Raw genomic sequence first — 16,330 nt, forward strand, 5'->3', positions numbered from 1 at the left:
CAGGGCCAATTCCAAACATCTTTGATACGGAAAGCCCCAAATGCTTTTTTAGACAGGCCAATCCTGAGAAAAGAGGAGAATACTCTTGCAGACATGTGTGGAAAACAGCTTTTATACCCCTATCCCCAGTTCTGGAAACAAGAGACATTCATAGTTACTACAGGGTTCTGTGTTATGTACAGATAAGAGCTTTCAGACAAGCAAAACGAGAGCAGAGTCACTAGTTTCTAATTAATTTAATTGTGGTGCAGCCTGATTATCACGAGGAGTTAGCTACAGCCCACAGCTGAGGAACCTACCACCCTCAGCAGAGGCAACAATGTTCTCTTCACTTTCGTCTGCATTTCTGGAGGGGGCCAAGCATTTCAAATAACAGAATGAGTGTGTCATGTGCAAGCAAGTAGGTTTGCACAGGCATAAATCTCAAACATAGTTGATGCCTGGCTGACACCTCCCTATTACTGGAAACATTAGCAAATTATGAAACAAACAAACTTGTAAATCCCATGACAGTTTATCAAATATATTTTCTTTCCTATTTTTCTTCTCATTTCCATCTCACATACAAAGCATTACAAGTAGAGAAATTGGAATGACATTGATAAATAGGAAATAACTAACTCTAAGCAAATAACCTAAAATTCTATAAGTCTGCAGAGAAATAATTATTTAATAAATTAAAGAAGATTCTGTACCAGAGTAAGAGGTTTTACTAGGTTAAAGTAATGAGTGAGGCTGAATCCCTGCTAATAAAAACAAAGAACGCTGTCCTTGGTTTAGCTGTAATCCTGCCTATAAGCAGGAAAATGGGCTGAATGACCTTTTCAGTCTGAAGATTTATGATGGGATTCCATATAACTCCAAAACTAAAGGTAAAATAAAAAGATAAAACACCTCTGGTCCTAACAAACATTCAGAAGAAGGGTTACTCAACAGAATCAGGTGGGGGCTTGTAACCATTGGTCAAGATAGCAGCCTAAGTGATACAGAGCTGGTAGTACAGACATGCTGGGGGTGGTGGTGAGGGGGTGATATAAATATCCATACAGACAGATATTTATATATACATGTAAATTTATAGATACACACACACAGAGGCAAGCTCAAGTGCAAAAAAGGAAATCTCCTGGGGCCCACAGCAGTAGTGAGAGTTTAAAGCCATGTATCACCCTGGGGTAGGAGTATGAACTTGGAAGCCGTCTACTGGGTTTCATTCCGGCTTCTCCACTTACTTTCCAATTGGGATAATGATGGGAACTGCCTCATAGAGTTGTTACAAGGTTAAAATAAGTTAATACATATATGAAAGCACCTGGAACAGTGCCTGCTGCACAACAAGCACTCAGTAACTGTTAGTTGATTTTACTATCGTTAACCAGTTTGAAGAGACACCAGATGTTGGTGATTTAAAGCACCTCAGGAGTGAAAGTCAAGGCTGTGAAGCACTGTGGTAAGGAGCTGGGAGCCACAAAATCCTGGTTCAGTCAGAAAATGTACCACCAAATGGAGGAGTTGATAAGGAGGAGGCCACCCACGTCAGGCCATGAGTGAAAAGAGAGTCTTGAGAAATCAGAGCCCCTCGCCCTGTACCTGGCTTGGGTGTGGTGTGTGCGTGTTGGCACTATCCAAGCTATATGACAGTCGGGGGCTGAGAAATTAACACAGACACTGTTCGTTCAATAAAGCCCAAAGGGCCCCGGCAGAGGGCACCATGAATTCATCCCACAGGGATACTTCCACAGTCCAGGCTAGAGTCTTCAAGTGGAAAAATCACACTCAGTACTGAGCAGAATAAATAAAAACAAATCCATACCTGGACATATCCTGGCTAAAGCTATCAGAGAGAAAAAAACCAGATTAACTACAACGGACACAGACTTCTCATCAGCAGTAATAGATGCTGAGGACAATAGAATCGTGTCTTCAAAGTGCCGAGGGGAAATAACTGTCAACTTAGAATTCTCTACTATCATTCAAGAGCTAGGGAGAAACAGAAATGATTGGAGGCACAGAAAAACTAAGAGAGAGCATCACCCACAGACCCAAAATGCAAGACAGACTAACACAGACAGGAAAGAGCACCAAAAAGGAGAGAGCCAGATGTAAGAAAACAGTGTTTGCTGGAAAAGGGAAAAAAATCAGATGGGAGCTTCCTCAGCCTTCCACAAACCCACCTAAAAAGTTGCCTGCGCCCAAGGGCAGAGAGGCACATGTTCCCTGAGGTTACAGTGGGAGGGCTGTCTTTCTCCCCCTGTTCTCAGGACACCTCCTGCTTTCTCAGGAACCCGGTTCCAGCAATAATTTTCTCTCCCCTATATGTTACTCCTTTAAACCTAACGTTCAATTGTTTAACAAAATGTTACAGGCATGCATTTTGAAATAATTAATAATGAGAAGCAGCAGCAGCAGTTCCCGCCACCCTCCCCCACCAGTCCTGGTCCCTGATAGCAACCACCTTCAGATTTTGAGTTGTCTGGTATTTATCTTCCTATTTTTAAATAATATGCCATGCCAGGGGACCTTTGGAAAATTCAGCATCTGCTGGTCAAGGCTCTTGGCCATTTGCCATGTGACAATCCTTCCTTAATCTGGGAAAAAGACAGCCTTGACAAACTGTCCCAATGACACAGTGTTCTTGTTTTTAGAACATGGAGCCACAGACTTGGCCTATTCCATTCTCAAGAGAAAATCTATATAAGTTACAAGGTGAGATATATTGTAATACTTTTACACCTCAATCTGTCTCACAAGAATTTACCCATGATTGCTACTTTATAATATTTCTCTTCTAGAACCAAATATGCTGCCCCCAAGGGCAACATTAAAGTACAAAAAGTCAAGTTGGTAAGCAGGTAGGTCACTTCACCAGAGGGGAAGCAGGGACTCCCACCACATAAAGGGCTTGAGTGTGAATGATGAACGTGGATGAGCCTATTTTCCCTAAGATCAGGGTAAGGGTAAGAGCTATAGGTGGAGGATTAGTGGGAGTCTGTCACTGTTTGGACTCTGGGAGCAAAAAAGAAAGAAATTTCACCAACAGAAGGCTGAGAAACCAGCAGAGGTAATATCTGAATATTACTTAATATTATCTTTATATAAAATTTTTAAAAATTTTGTTGAAAACCCTTTTGATTAATAATCTGTCTCTTGGGAGCTCTAATTTTTCACTCATTGCCTCATGTAAAAAAATAAAAAACAAAAAGAAATAATAACGCCAAAACCCAAAAACTAATCAACCAACTTGGGGCCTGAAAAGGAGAGAGGCCTACCCTAATCTGCGGCCAAAAATGTTCCTAAAGCATGTTCTTACATTACTTTCTTATTGCTTTATCAATTTAGAACAAGACTTGCAATTATCGTAGATAAGCACTTAGTTCTTTTATTTCCCAATATCCCAGTTATACCACAGCTTTTGTTAAATCAGTAGTTGGTGCTTCTATTATTATTATTATGTAAATATGTTTCTCTGCTGAGCTAAGTACACTATGATTACATTTCCTTTCTTGAACATTTTGTTTTTCCTGGAGATTTTTTTTTTTTATTGAGTTAATGATAGGTTACAATCTTGTGAAATTTCAGTTGTACATTATCGTTTGTCATTTGTATTGTAGGTGCACCCCTTCACCCTTTGTGCCCACCCCCACCCCACCTTTCCCCTGGTAGCCACTAATCTGTTCTCTTTGTCCACATTTTTAAATTCAAGAGGTCTTTCATTTTATTACTTGCTTCATTTTTTACTACCTATTGCTTATTATTCTCAAAGACTCCAGCTTATATATAAAATCTCTTTCCGACACAAACATTATATATGTTATTCCCGCCCCACCTCCGCTTTTCCCTTGAAAGCTCTCTGTTCTGGAGTCATCCCTCCTCCTCTCCATCAGCCCTCTGGGCTTGTTGCAGAGCTGGCAATCTGGTACCTCTCCATTACTCCAACAGGTTCCCGTGATAATGAAAGGACAATTTTTTGAGAACCTGCCTGTCAGAAAATATTATAATTCTACTGTCATACTTGATTTACAGTGCAGGGTGCAGAATTCTAGGTTGGAGTGATTTTTTTTTTTCCCTAAGATTTTTTTAAGGCACTGTTCCATTCTCTTCTAGCCTTCAGTGCTGCTCTTAAGAAGTCCAATGCCTTTCTGATTCCCAGTCCTTTGCATGTGATTTTTCTTTTCTTCTAAGTTCTAGCATCGTATCTTTATCCCTGGCATTTCTACACCTCATGATGATGTGCCTGCATGTGAGACTATTTTTACTCCTCGCACGGGGTTGTTGGCAGGCCCTTCCCTTTCAGAGACTTGTGTCCTTCAGTTCTGGGAAATCAATCCGTGTTATTTGTTTGATAGTTTCCTCTTACCTATTTTCTCTCTTCTGGAACTCCTATGAACCAGATGTTGGACATCCTGGATTGATTCTCTAATTTTCTTACTTTTTACCTATTGTCTAATTGATAGTATGTGTGTTATACTTTCTGGAAGATTTTCTTGACTTTATCTTTCTCTCTTTTTTTTTGCCATCATAACTTTAATTTCTAAGAGCTTTTTGTTCTGATTATTTATTTTTAAAAAGCAGTATCATGTTGTTTCAAGGATGCAGCTACTTCTCTTATCTCTCTGAGAAGATTTATAAAAGCTTTTAATTTTAAAAGTATTCTTTTACCCTGTGCCTTATATGTTGCCTCTTATTTCTTTTAGTTTCTTTTTATTTTGGGCTCTGTGCATTATGGTGAAGAATTTCCTCAAATGTCTGGTGATTTTTTGGCAGTCAATTTATATTTTATTTTATTATTGTTACTTTTTATTTTTATTTTTTAACAACAAATTTTTTTTGTTTTGTTGCAGGGAAAGTTTCGCCCTGAGCTAACATCTGTTGCCAATCTTCCTCTTCTTTTTTCCCTCCCCAAAGGCCCAGTACGTGGTTGTATATGATAGTCATAAGTTGTTCTAGTTCTTCTATGTGAGCCGCTGCCACAGCATGGCTACTGACAGATGGGTGGTGTGGTTCTGCAACTGGGAAGTGAACCCAGACTCCTGAAGCAGTGAGCTCTGAACTTTAACCACAGGGCTATCAGGGTTGGCTCCAATTTACATTTTACAGTAAGGTATTAAGATGCTGATTAAAAGTTCTATGTAAACATCCAGGACTTGTTGGCTTAGTGGCCTTCAACGTGGCCAGGTAGCTTTTTTATTGTGAGACACGCCACCCCCCCAACCCATATCAATACCTGAAGCTCTTCCCTCTAGGGACATATAATTTCCAAATAAGTTCCTGCAGATTCCTGCTTGGGGGAGGGGAGAAAGAAGAGAGATGGCCATACCAGGTCCCCTGAGCTCCTCAAACAGTGCAGAGAAAATGACTGGGCAGACCCTGGAGTTCCGAGTGCAGGCATTGTCTGACACCAGTGCCTTCTGCTCTGCCTGGAGTCCCCAAGGGGAGTATATCATTAGCTGAATTTCTCTAAACTATAGATTCCTGTGGGGGTGGGGCAGCTGCAGAAGGTCAGCGAGAAGACCTTAGGTCTAACTGCTCTGTAGCCAGACTCTGAAGTAATTCCTTTGTTTTCCCCTCTCCCTGGCCTTCCACAATACTGACGATCCCACATCCCGACCCTTTCTGAGGTTTTGTAAGGCACATCATCTCATTTCTCTCTAGTGTCTCTTTCTGCAGGCTTTCTGTGCCTCTCTTGGGTTACAGTTAACTCCTGTCTGCCAAGTCAGGCAACTGCCATCCACCATCTCTCACGCACTCTGGTCTCCTCTCCCATTCTCTTGCAGATTTATAACTTTTAAATTCTTTTACTGTCATTTCAGTGGGTTTCTTTGGGGTAGGGAGAGAGACAGATTAAAATATATACATTCAACTTGCCATATTAATCAAAAGCCTCTTTAACTGCCCTTTCTTCCTTGGCTCCTTCTTATCAGCATGCAAAAAAAAATTTATTTTATTGCAGTAAAAACACAACGTGAGATCTACCCTCTTAACATATTTTAAAGCGTACATTATTGCTGACTATAATTCATCACCATTTAAACATTTTCAAGCGTCCTCAATATTAAGGAAAACAGGACAATAAAAAAATGTTCCCTTGATTCCACGTCTCCCTCCACCTACTGCATTCTCTTTTCCTCCACAGTCAAACTTCGTGAAACAGTTGCCCCACTCTCTCACCTCTTCCTTAACATCCCCGAATTTCTCAGTCTACTGCTACCTACCTTCTACCCGCATCGCTCCACTGAAACTATTCTTGCAAAGGATACCCCTGTGGATAAATCCAAGGGCACTTCCTAATCTCCACCTTACTTGACCTCTCAGTAACATCTGACACTGCTGAACTCCCTCCTTCTCAGAACCCTCCTCTCCTTGGAGTTTCTGACCCTGTATTCTCCTTACATCTTCCTACCTCTTTGCAAATGAGACCCACACTCCTTAGAAGGGCTTATATGGTACAGACCATGCTTCCCACACCAGCCTCATCTCTTGCCATGCCATATTCAACTTCTATGCTATGACACATGGAACTTCTTTCACTTCCTAGAGCAAGCCGTGTCCTGTTTGCTTCTGGTCTTTGTACATCCTATGAATTTCTATTTGCCCAGTTTTGCAAATCCCCTATATCTGTGTTGAATGCCTCTCTTATGTGCTCCTAGAGCACCCTGTATTTCCAACATGTTCATTAAAAGGTACTGCAACTGTCTGCTCACTTGTCCATGCTCCATGAGGACAAGACCCTATCTATGTTTTACCTCTTTAAAGCTGTGTCACTAGAGCTGTACGATGGCTAGTGCATGGTAGGCATCCAATAAATGTCAGCTGAGTGAATGAATGAAGACACAATCAAGAGAGAGGGAGAATCAAATGCCTACAGAAAGACACAGATTATCATATTTTCTCTTTAATGGGCAAGCAGAACAAATGAAATTACACATGGACCAAATTCAGTCTGTAGAAAAAGACTTTACACCAAAACCTAAATTCTTTTGGCTGTCTTTTTCTATCTTCTTATCAGTGTATCTGACAAACAGTCACCACGTTTTATACAAAAACAACCAAATGGAGAGTCAGAATATCAGAGTATCAATACACCATCTCCATAGGGCTTAGAGAAGGACAACAGTCTAAATGTTTCAGGATATTTTAAATCTACATACAGGTAAATCACAGGGTTTCAAAATGCTATGGGAGTGGCAATGTTTTATTCTGGTAGTTTTGGTATAATTTTGCTCACATACTAAAATAGGTCTTTTAAAGAAATGTTTATCTTCTTCAGAAACATTTCTAAAAAAAGAGGCTGCTTAGCTCTGTTGAGGGGATAACCTATTACGCACTCAAACCATGAGTGTGGTAGACTCTGAGGGGGAAAAACAAATCCCAGCTCGAGTAAAACTGGATTTCCAGCCTTTCCAGACTGTCATTTAATATAAACCAAGTTCTCAATGTTCAAATACCTGAAACACCTTCACTGTTTTACTGATATGCTTATCACCAGCAAGTGTCTTCTTCTTTGGTGCATAACAGAAGCCTTCAAAAGCATCTTGACATTTTAGTTATTTTGAATTGTCTCTAATATCTGACCACATTTAGCCATAACTGAAGAGCCTATTATGCCTATTGACAAAACAGATCTGTTTCTAATTGTGAACCATAATAAATACCTTGCTAGGTTTTTCCCAGCTGGAAAAACCCAGAAAGAATTCAGAGGTTATGTCCAGTCTCTTGATAATGAACTACTATGTGGAAAAAAATGTTCTGAGCTCAGTAGGAAAAAAGGAGAAGTGTTGTGATGAATTGTTTTCCATTTCACTTGTCTGAATAGATATTACTTTATTTCTACTCTGAGTCTCTGCCCAAAAAAGAACTCATACATTTACAACTGAAAAACTGCATCTGTTCAAACAAAAAAAATCTCTCCATAGATAGATACTCTAAGCCAGAGAGAGGGAGGGAACGAATGAGGGAGGGTGGGAATGGGGGGGAAGAGAGAGAGAGAGGAGAAAGGCAGAGAGGAAGACAGAGGGGGAGGGAGGGAAGAAGAGAGGGGCACTATACTTGTCTTCCCCCAGAGAGACCCAGCAATAAATCAAAAGTGACCCTAGACATCATTTTCAGGGAAGAGAGTCCTCCACGACAAAAAGTACAATTAAGGGAAAAGTTCCAAGATAGAGACACTGTCCCAATACAACCAAAGCCCCGGTACAACAGGCACACTGGGGGCACTGCCTATAACCTGCCACTTTGGGCAGTGACTCTGAGAAAAGTAAATCTCTGCTCCTGTAAGCCTGCTGGTGCTCACTTCAACCAGCCTTCACTTGTATTTAAATGTTAGAGTATGGACTTCACCTGTGACAACCTCCCGGAACACCATCACCAACATATATTCACATTCCCTCCAAGGATGGCAGGAAACCCCATACCCAGGTGATATTATACGTCCTGGACAGACTATGAGCTACTTATTAGCCCAAATATTCACATTGGTCCTTCCATCCTGAATTTCTTCAAAATTCAGCCAACTACATGAAAATATATGCTAAAAATCTTACTGATGGGTAAATTGGACCCAGTCATTCCTTGGGTTCAAGTGAAAATGAGTAGTTATACAAGCAGTTTATACACAATATGCAATACAATGCACATTGTAGTTGACTTTTTCCTCCATTATTGACCACTTAATTTTCAACAACCACTATCATTATCGACCTTACACCATAAAACGATGTGATATATGATGCTAGTCAAAGGAAGCATCTTCCTCTTCCTCCTTCATTTATCTAACTCCTACCTGGCTTCTCAGTTCAGGCACTACCTCATTCAACAATCCTTTCTTAACCAACCATATCCCTTCTCCAAATTCTCACAATAGTCCTTCTCTTGTGGAACTAGGTGGCCCTCCCCTAGGTTCCAAAACCATCCTCCGCATATTACCTTCCTAGGAGTGATCACAGTACTCCACTTATAAGACACATCTCCCCAACTAGTCTTTGAACTCCTCAAAGGCAAGAATCATTGCTTATCTTTATGTTCCAGTTCATAGCATAGTGTCTGGTATTTAGTAGACATTCTAAAATACAAGTGATTAAATGTACGAATAAAGGTATGACTTTAGACTTAGAAACAGAATTATAGAGATGGGTCTTTAGAAAACATTTAGTCCATCCCACTTCATCCAAAATTCCCTAAAGAAGCATCTCCTAAGAGTTGTGCCAAGATATTAAAACAAGGAAATCATTATCTATGTTCAGTAAAATATTAACATTTTCTAATGAAAATAAGATTAAATAAAAACCTTACCGGCAAAGTTCCAGGCAGAGATGCATCAAAAAAAGATACCAAAGAATTTGGAGGTGCTGCAAAATGGACTTGAGATCCAGAGAAGAGTTTAGACTTGGAGGAAATCTGGGCATGAATTTCCAAACCTACCACAGCTGCCCACTCGTGTTCACTAAAGAGAAAGATAGAGTGGTTAAGAAGTGGTTAGATCTGTCACCATGCATGACTTTCTGTGAACCTAAACCACAAATGTTAATTTCCTATTTGTGTTTTTAACTTATTAAAAATTTATATCCTTACATTAAACAGTGCGTCATATTGTACTGATGACTAAATCAAAAGCAATTCATAGCGAACACCTACAAGATGGCAAAATAAAATTCATTTACAACAGGGCATAGGGAGAGGGCACTGTACAAACAGGAAGGTGATAGAGGAAGGAACAATTTGGCATCTTAAAACAATTTAGAAATGGGTATCAGGTGGCAACTGCTTGGCTGACTTCAGAGAAAAGCAGCATTTTCTAAATTAACTGTCCTTTACCAATTAGTCATTCAGTAAATGAAGAAAGCCCATCTTGGGGATATTTTTAGAATCAACATAAACATAAGGGTTCTACTACTAGAGACATAATGGTAAATAAATAGTTGCACAGCTCATTATTTAAAAAAGAAAGGAAATTCTCAGTCATTTCATAACAATGGCTTGCAAATAAAATGACCAGAGTGACACATATAACAGATCACCACTAAATGATACTCTTCCTGGGAATTTTGCACAAAGGAAAACATTAAACTATCAGAAGTAGCATTTTTTTGGTGCTCCAAACCACTTGCAATTCCCAAGATCTAGTTTCAGGTTCCTTTGCTTGTTTGTTCATGCTTGATTGCTATCAAATCTAAAAAGCTCTTAAATGCTGTAATAATCTCTTAATATGGCCCCTCCTACTCTGTTAGGTCTGTATGAACATTCCATACACAGGTCTCTCCAGGCTCTTATAAGCGTGCTTAATCCCCTGAAACTCATGTATCCTGGACAATCTGCAAATGGCCTGTTTACACATACTCTCTCCATATTTTGTCTGTTCCTATCCTGGTTTTCTCCCAAGCAATTTTTTATATTATCTAGATTTTTGTTTATATGTATTGGGTTTTGTTTCAATCATTTCAACATAGGAAGCTCTGTATCTATAGTATTGTGAGAAGATTAATTCCTTCTTTTTAAAGTTTGGAAGAACAGCCTGTAATTGAGAGGAATGAAATGAAGAACTCATCAGAAATTCTGCATTCACTAAAACATTATTCAAAGTATTTCTCCAGTTTCATTACATGAAAGAAACACTTCCTATTCACAGTGAGATTACCTAATTTATGAAAAGAATAGAAAGTGAATTCTTCTGGACATTTTCCGTTTCTCGAACAGAAAAGCAAAAATAATACCAACCTAACTAGCTCAAAAGATAAACAAAATATTAGACACATGCCGTATGTTTTTGAGTAAAACAAAACATATTTAAGTATTATATAGTGAAGTATAAATAGCTGTTCAGAGGATAACTAGCAAACTAGGCCAAAGATGTCTTGTATTGGTTGCATCCTCCTAGGTCTAGATACACATGTTCAACATGAAACGCCTCCACAGAATGGTGGTGTTTACTCGTATGATATTAAGCCATCACTATTCAGAGCTTGTAGGTAAAGGTTCTCTTTCTACCTTTAGAACGTTGCTGGCCTATAGTAGCGCTAAATAACTGTCAGCTAATTAAGATCCCGCTTCTAGTGTCACCGACCTCACTGCTGGTGCTATTAGTAAGGCGACTGAATCCACTCTTCTGTCTGTGCAGCTTTCGATTCAAGAAAACACCTGTGAGGTTACACTCGCGAATTCCCCAAATATACTTATCTAATTGAAGACAGTGGTTTACGTGTAGGGGCGGGGCTGGTAGAGGGTCTGTTTTGTGCTTTCGTTTAGGTTTCAAGACTCTAACTTATAGCCCAACACCCTCCCGCCAATCAAAACATCTACACTGAAGGCTGGACTGTAGTGGCCATCATCTTCCCACTCCCGCAGTTCCACCTCACACTTAGGTGGGCAGTAATGGTATGAAATAGTATACCCTTTCCTTGGCTTCTGGGCCGTGATGAAGGGCTGCTGAGCCACTGAGCTCTGTCCCCTTTTCCTGCTGGACGTGCACCCATTCGGAGCCCCTCTTCTGTGGCGAGAACAACCGTCAATGCAGGCTAAAGCCCAACGCCTTCCAGGACAGCACAAGCGCAGCATGGGCGCCGCCATTGCCTCTTCCACAGTCTTGGTCAGGTGACACAGCCTCCCTCCGCCGCAAGACCCCTTGGGAAGCGTAGTTCTGGAACTGTACAAAACCTCTAGCGGTTCGGACCGGAAGACTACTATTCCCGGTGAGCACTGCGACTCGAAGGCTGCCGGAACCCTGGCGGGGAGGGGAGGGAAGGAGAAATAGAGGAGAGGGTGAGAGGGTTTCTGGGTCGAGAGGTGTGACTCCTCCTAGCGGGGAGTCTCAGTTTGTGACTGTGAGCTTGTGGATGAGTTTGAGTGAGAACAGGTGGTGCCGCAGATCCAAAGCTGAGAAACCTGGCTAGGATTTTATACCCCAGTTAAACTTTCGAGCTGAAGTAAATGACCTTGACGTCTCCGCGAAGACTTCCTGAACCCCCAACTCACTCACTTATTTTCTCTGTCTACTCTCCCAGTTCACACACCAATTTGTGCATTAATGCAACAGATACTTATTTGCGTGCCTACTGTATGCCAGGCACAGTTCTTAGGCACTGCGGATACAGCAGTGAGCAAGACAGTTATGGCCCCTATGCTCATGGAGCTTACGTTCTTGGGAGAGGAGACATACAGAAAAGTTAACAAAAAATAGGATATTTTCATGGAGGTAAAAAGTGCTATATTTAAGCAGAGGTGCTTGGAGACAGACCTAGATTCAACCTTCGGGTACATTTTAACTTATTCTCCTTTTTGATCTTGGCCAGTATTTGAAACCCTCTCCTTATATGTGAGAAGCCTTGATAGTGGATACCGTCGTCCCAGTGGACTTCTATTTTCCTGCTTCCAAACTCATACTCCTTGTTGACACTCCCACTGATTTCTTGTATCTGAAGACACAATTTAGAATAGCCTTTCAGGCACTCTCTATTATATCACCCTATTTTAATTCTCCACATAGTGCTTATAACTATCTGATGTTTGTCTTCTGTCTCCACAAGCTCCTTGAGAATGAAGAATTTGTCTGTCTTACTCAACACAGTATTACCAGAGTACAAAGTAGGCCCCTCAAAAATATTTGTTGAATGATGTAATGCAGCGTGGAGAATGCATTTGACAGTGGATGCCCTTTGGAGGAGTAGTTGTTTAGGAGGGAGGTAGTGAAATAGTGTGGTGGTGGAGGCAAAGAGAAATTGACCTATGTGAGATAGATTCAGGAAGTAAGACTGAAGGACTTGGTGATGGATTGGATATGATGGTGAAAGACTAGGTGAGGTCAAGTAACTCTTGGATTTCTGGCTTGTACAACTGGATAGCTAATGGAATTATTTACTGAGATAATGAAACTAGAAAAGAAACAGATTTACAGGAAAATATGAGTTTGGTTGCCTTGGAGACACACAAGTGGAGAAGTCAAGTAGGCATCGTTGATACCTAACTCCGAGTATGTAGCAGGGGAAAAAACTGCGTACTCTGTATACTTCATAATGATAGATTTTCAGTTATTGATAAATACCTATTGATTTGACATCTGTAACCTATGATCTATTTCCATTAATACTCTCGTACAGTTATATTATGCAATTTAATGCCTCCATGGAGGCAATGTTAGTCTCCTTAGAATCGCTGTTATTTATTTTTTTCTATCCTTCCTACTTTTTTCATCCACTATCACTGATCCAAATTGCTACACCAGAAATATTTCCATGTGACTGAAAATGAAAATGAGGGAAATGACAGACTGCTAAGTAGAGGTGGAGATTTGTTTCAAAATTTATCTCTAATTACATATCGCCCTTTCTATCAGGTTCAGATCACTCTTTAGATCCTTTATTAGTATATCCCCTTTTACTTTCCATATTTCCCACCTTTACACTAGATAAGATTGCTTTCTCTTTTGTATTTAGCTCCTTGGGTTTTCTGGCCAGACTGGGGATCAGGAGAGTTGCCTCTGATCACAGCATGGTTCCACCTTTGATAAGACTTCAGAGGAGAGAAGAATCTTGTACCCTGGGAGTGAGCATGGGCATCTTTTAGCCAAAAGGAGAGGGAGATCCTTTGTATCTTGCCACTGGTAATCAGTGTATGTAGGAGGCAATTCACTCCCTAACATGAAGGGTTGGGGGTGTTTTGAAAACCACCATAGGAGAGAGCAGCACACCTAATGAAAATCCTAATTTTATGGGCAAAATGCACTGTAATGGAAACTCATCTTTGTTTATAAAGCAGTATTATGCATTGATAGCATATCACTTCAAAGGCTCCCACCCCACCACTAGAGGGAGAGAAAATCCTATGCATGAACTTGTATTTGATTCCTTTCACAAATGGAAACCTTCCAATTCTGTGCCTATTACACAGCCCCTTCAAAATCCCACAAGAGCTAATGGTTCCCTTCTCCCCCAGGATTATCTGTCATTTCCAGAAGCGCTCATTGGTTTCCTCGTGCGTGGTCTGGTGTCTAGGAGTGCACTGTCTTCCAAGTGCCCCTCCTGCGTTCTCCTTAGCTAGTCAGGTGCTCCCCCAAACCTCCTACCATGGGACCGTTTCTTGCCTTCCTTCTGCATGCCAAATCTGATATCTGTCAGAACTCTTACTGACAGACAGCTCTCTAGCTGAGAGAGCTATTTTGGTTCCACCGAAAAGGTGGCTGTCATCTGGAAGACACAAGAGATTTTCATTTTCAAGAAACTCAGAAGGTAGCAGGACAGGGTTTCTAGCAAAAATATTTTCTTAGGGAGAGTTTCTCAGCTCTTATTTTATTCACATAATTGACACAGTACAAATAAATTTAGAACAAGGTTTTAAAAAGATATATAAGCCTGAGCAGAATTTCGAGTTGTTACTTATAAATGACAATAGTCAGGAAGTATGTCTAGAGTAACATGCTTGATTTTGTTTAGTATTCTTTAGAGAGTCTTCAAATGTCAGAGTTGGAATGAACTTGGTTACCTCTGTGTTTGACTCGAAATCCCCAGGTATCTATATAAAGACATTGATTTCTGAACACAAATCATTTTTTCTCCCAAATCTAAGTCGTGTTTAATTGTAATTGCTCCTTTTTCTCATTCTTTCACTGATTTGGGATGGGAGAAATGATGTGAAAACATGGTATTTCAGGATTTATAACTTCTTCTGTAATGTGGGTACAATGTGAGGGAATGATATAAGTGGTTCTAAGTTTCCATTTTTAAAAATGAAGTAAACAATTTTAACATAAACATTAAAATTTCAGGTAAAATTTAAAGGAGGTAGTTTCCACTGTTCATTCTAATAGTATTTCATGGCAACGTGTCTCGTAATCTATTTGTATACAATTTTGAATCTTAAAATTGTGTTAACTAACCTTTTCTTTGATTAACTGCTTTGGTCTTGTGGAAACAAAGGCAGTGTGTTAAAGACATTTAGCAAACTCACAAACAAAATGCCCCTTGCAGTCTAACAGGGCTGAATGTGAGTGGTTGTCTTAGTATTTCTTAACATAGTCGTGAGTTTCGTTTCTCTGTGGGACTGTTAGTTTCTATGGTTATACCACCCAGCCTGCTGTCTTGAATTTTATGCCATGTGGGGAGGGTGACTAGGTTAGTATAAATTCTCTAAAAAAATCCATTTAAGATGATGTACATATGACAAAAATTGACAGCATCATTTTCATGTAGGAGGAACATTGGCACTTGAGGAAGTCCTGTTTGTGAAAAAGCATTCTGAAAACATAAAGTTCCCTCTTAAAAAAACCGCATTTTAAGTTCCAGTTACGTGTCATTGGGGAAGAAGAAAGGCTGGGAATACGTGCATGCCGGGCCACCGGGAGGACAGGATTCATTTCCTTTTATTTTACCATTACGTCTTGATTCTGATAAAATACTGATGTGGAGGGAACAATTGCTTTCTCTAGAAGATTGCTTTGAGGCAAAGAAATCTATAACTTTTTCTTCCTTTGCAATGCAGGGAAATAGAACACCCTGTCCAATGTCTTTGTGGAGATGAAGTGCCATGTGGGGAAGATGAGGCCAGGACATTGCTGCTATTAGGCTTGCCTGGCCCGTAAACTGTAATCTCTTCATGTCCTTTCTTCTTCTATCTGGTCTCAAGGGATGGTGTGCTGTTTCCCAGGCTTTTTCTTTTCTAGAAATCTGACTAATCCTGGAAGCAAACAGGAATCATGTGTAAGAAAGACGCTCCACCTCTACACATCCCCATGACTCACCACTTACTTGAAAGAAGATACCCCTGAGTCACAAGTATCAGTAGTAGAACACGTTAAACTCTGTGTCCCCGTAAGCTATGTTTAGCATGTGGTCAGATCCCTGTTATGCGCTCGGAAGCTCTCTCTTTTGTGTTTTGCAATTGGATATTTGGCCTTCAAAGTTACAGAGCTTTTATACATACACGTGCACACAAACACACACACGTGCACACACACTTCTAAGCAATCTCTTATTTCAGGATTATCTAATTTCAAGATTCTGCACAAATAATGATCAAGAGCTTTTAGATTCCAAAATAGATGATGTCTTTTTCTTGGGTCAGAAGGTTCTCTTGATTTTAAGTCTGAAGATTCTCAGGAGTAAAAGTATGATGTTGAACTACGCCACCAAGACACATGAGTTTTGATGACACTTTTCCTTTAGTAAATGAACTCCTACTTGATAATTGAAGGAAAGTTGTATCAGAGTCCAGCAGGGTGGTGCAGAAGAGAACAGAAAGGCTTATCTTACACATCCTGCCAGGTAATCGGTGTCATTACCTGTGAGTATCTGAACTGGGATCTCTGTAACTAGGCTGCCCTTGAACCAAGAGTGGATGGGCTGAACAA

General features: G+C 40.3%; 1 protein-coding gene across 3 annotated transcripts in view; it reads right to left on the reverse strand.

The window, feature by feature from the left end:
• The window catches only part of GATB (glutamyl-tRNA amidotransferase subunit B), a 76,367-nt gene extending 64,715 nt beyond the window's left edge, over positions 1–11,652 (reverse strand). For 2 of the 3 annotated variants that reach the window (XM_070504909.1, XM_044767113.2), the window contains exons 1-2: positions 11,384–11,618; positions 9,289–9,439 (exon numbers count right to left, since the gene is read on the reverse strand). In XM_070504909.1, coding sequence (XP_070361010.1) covers positions 9,289–9,439; positions 11,384–11,559 — 327 coding nt within the window. In that variant the 5' untranslated portion in view covers positions 11,560–11,618. Of the gene's footprint in view, positions 1–9,288; positions 9,440–11,383 lie in introns of all 3 variants that reach the window. The other variant, XM_014853554.3, reaches the window with a different exon arrangement.
• Between the last annotated feature and the right edge of the window lie 4,678 nt (positions 11,653–16,330).

Source organism: Equus asinus, chromosome 3 (genome assembly GCF_041296235.1).
Source record: "Equus asinus isolate D_3611 breed Donkey chromosome 3, EquAss-T2T_v2, whole genome shotgun sequence".
NCBI classification, from domain to species: Eukaryota; Metazoa; Chordata; class Mammalia; order Perissodactyla; family Equidae; genus Equus; species Equus asinus.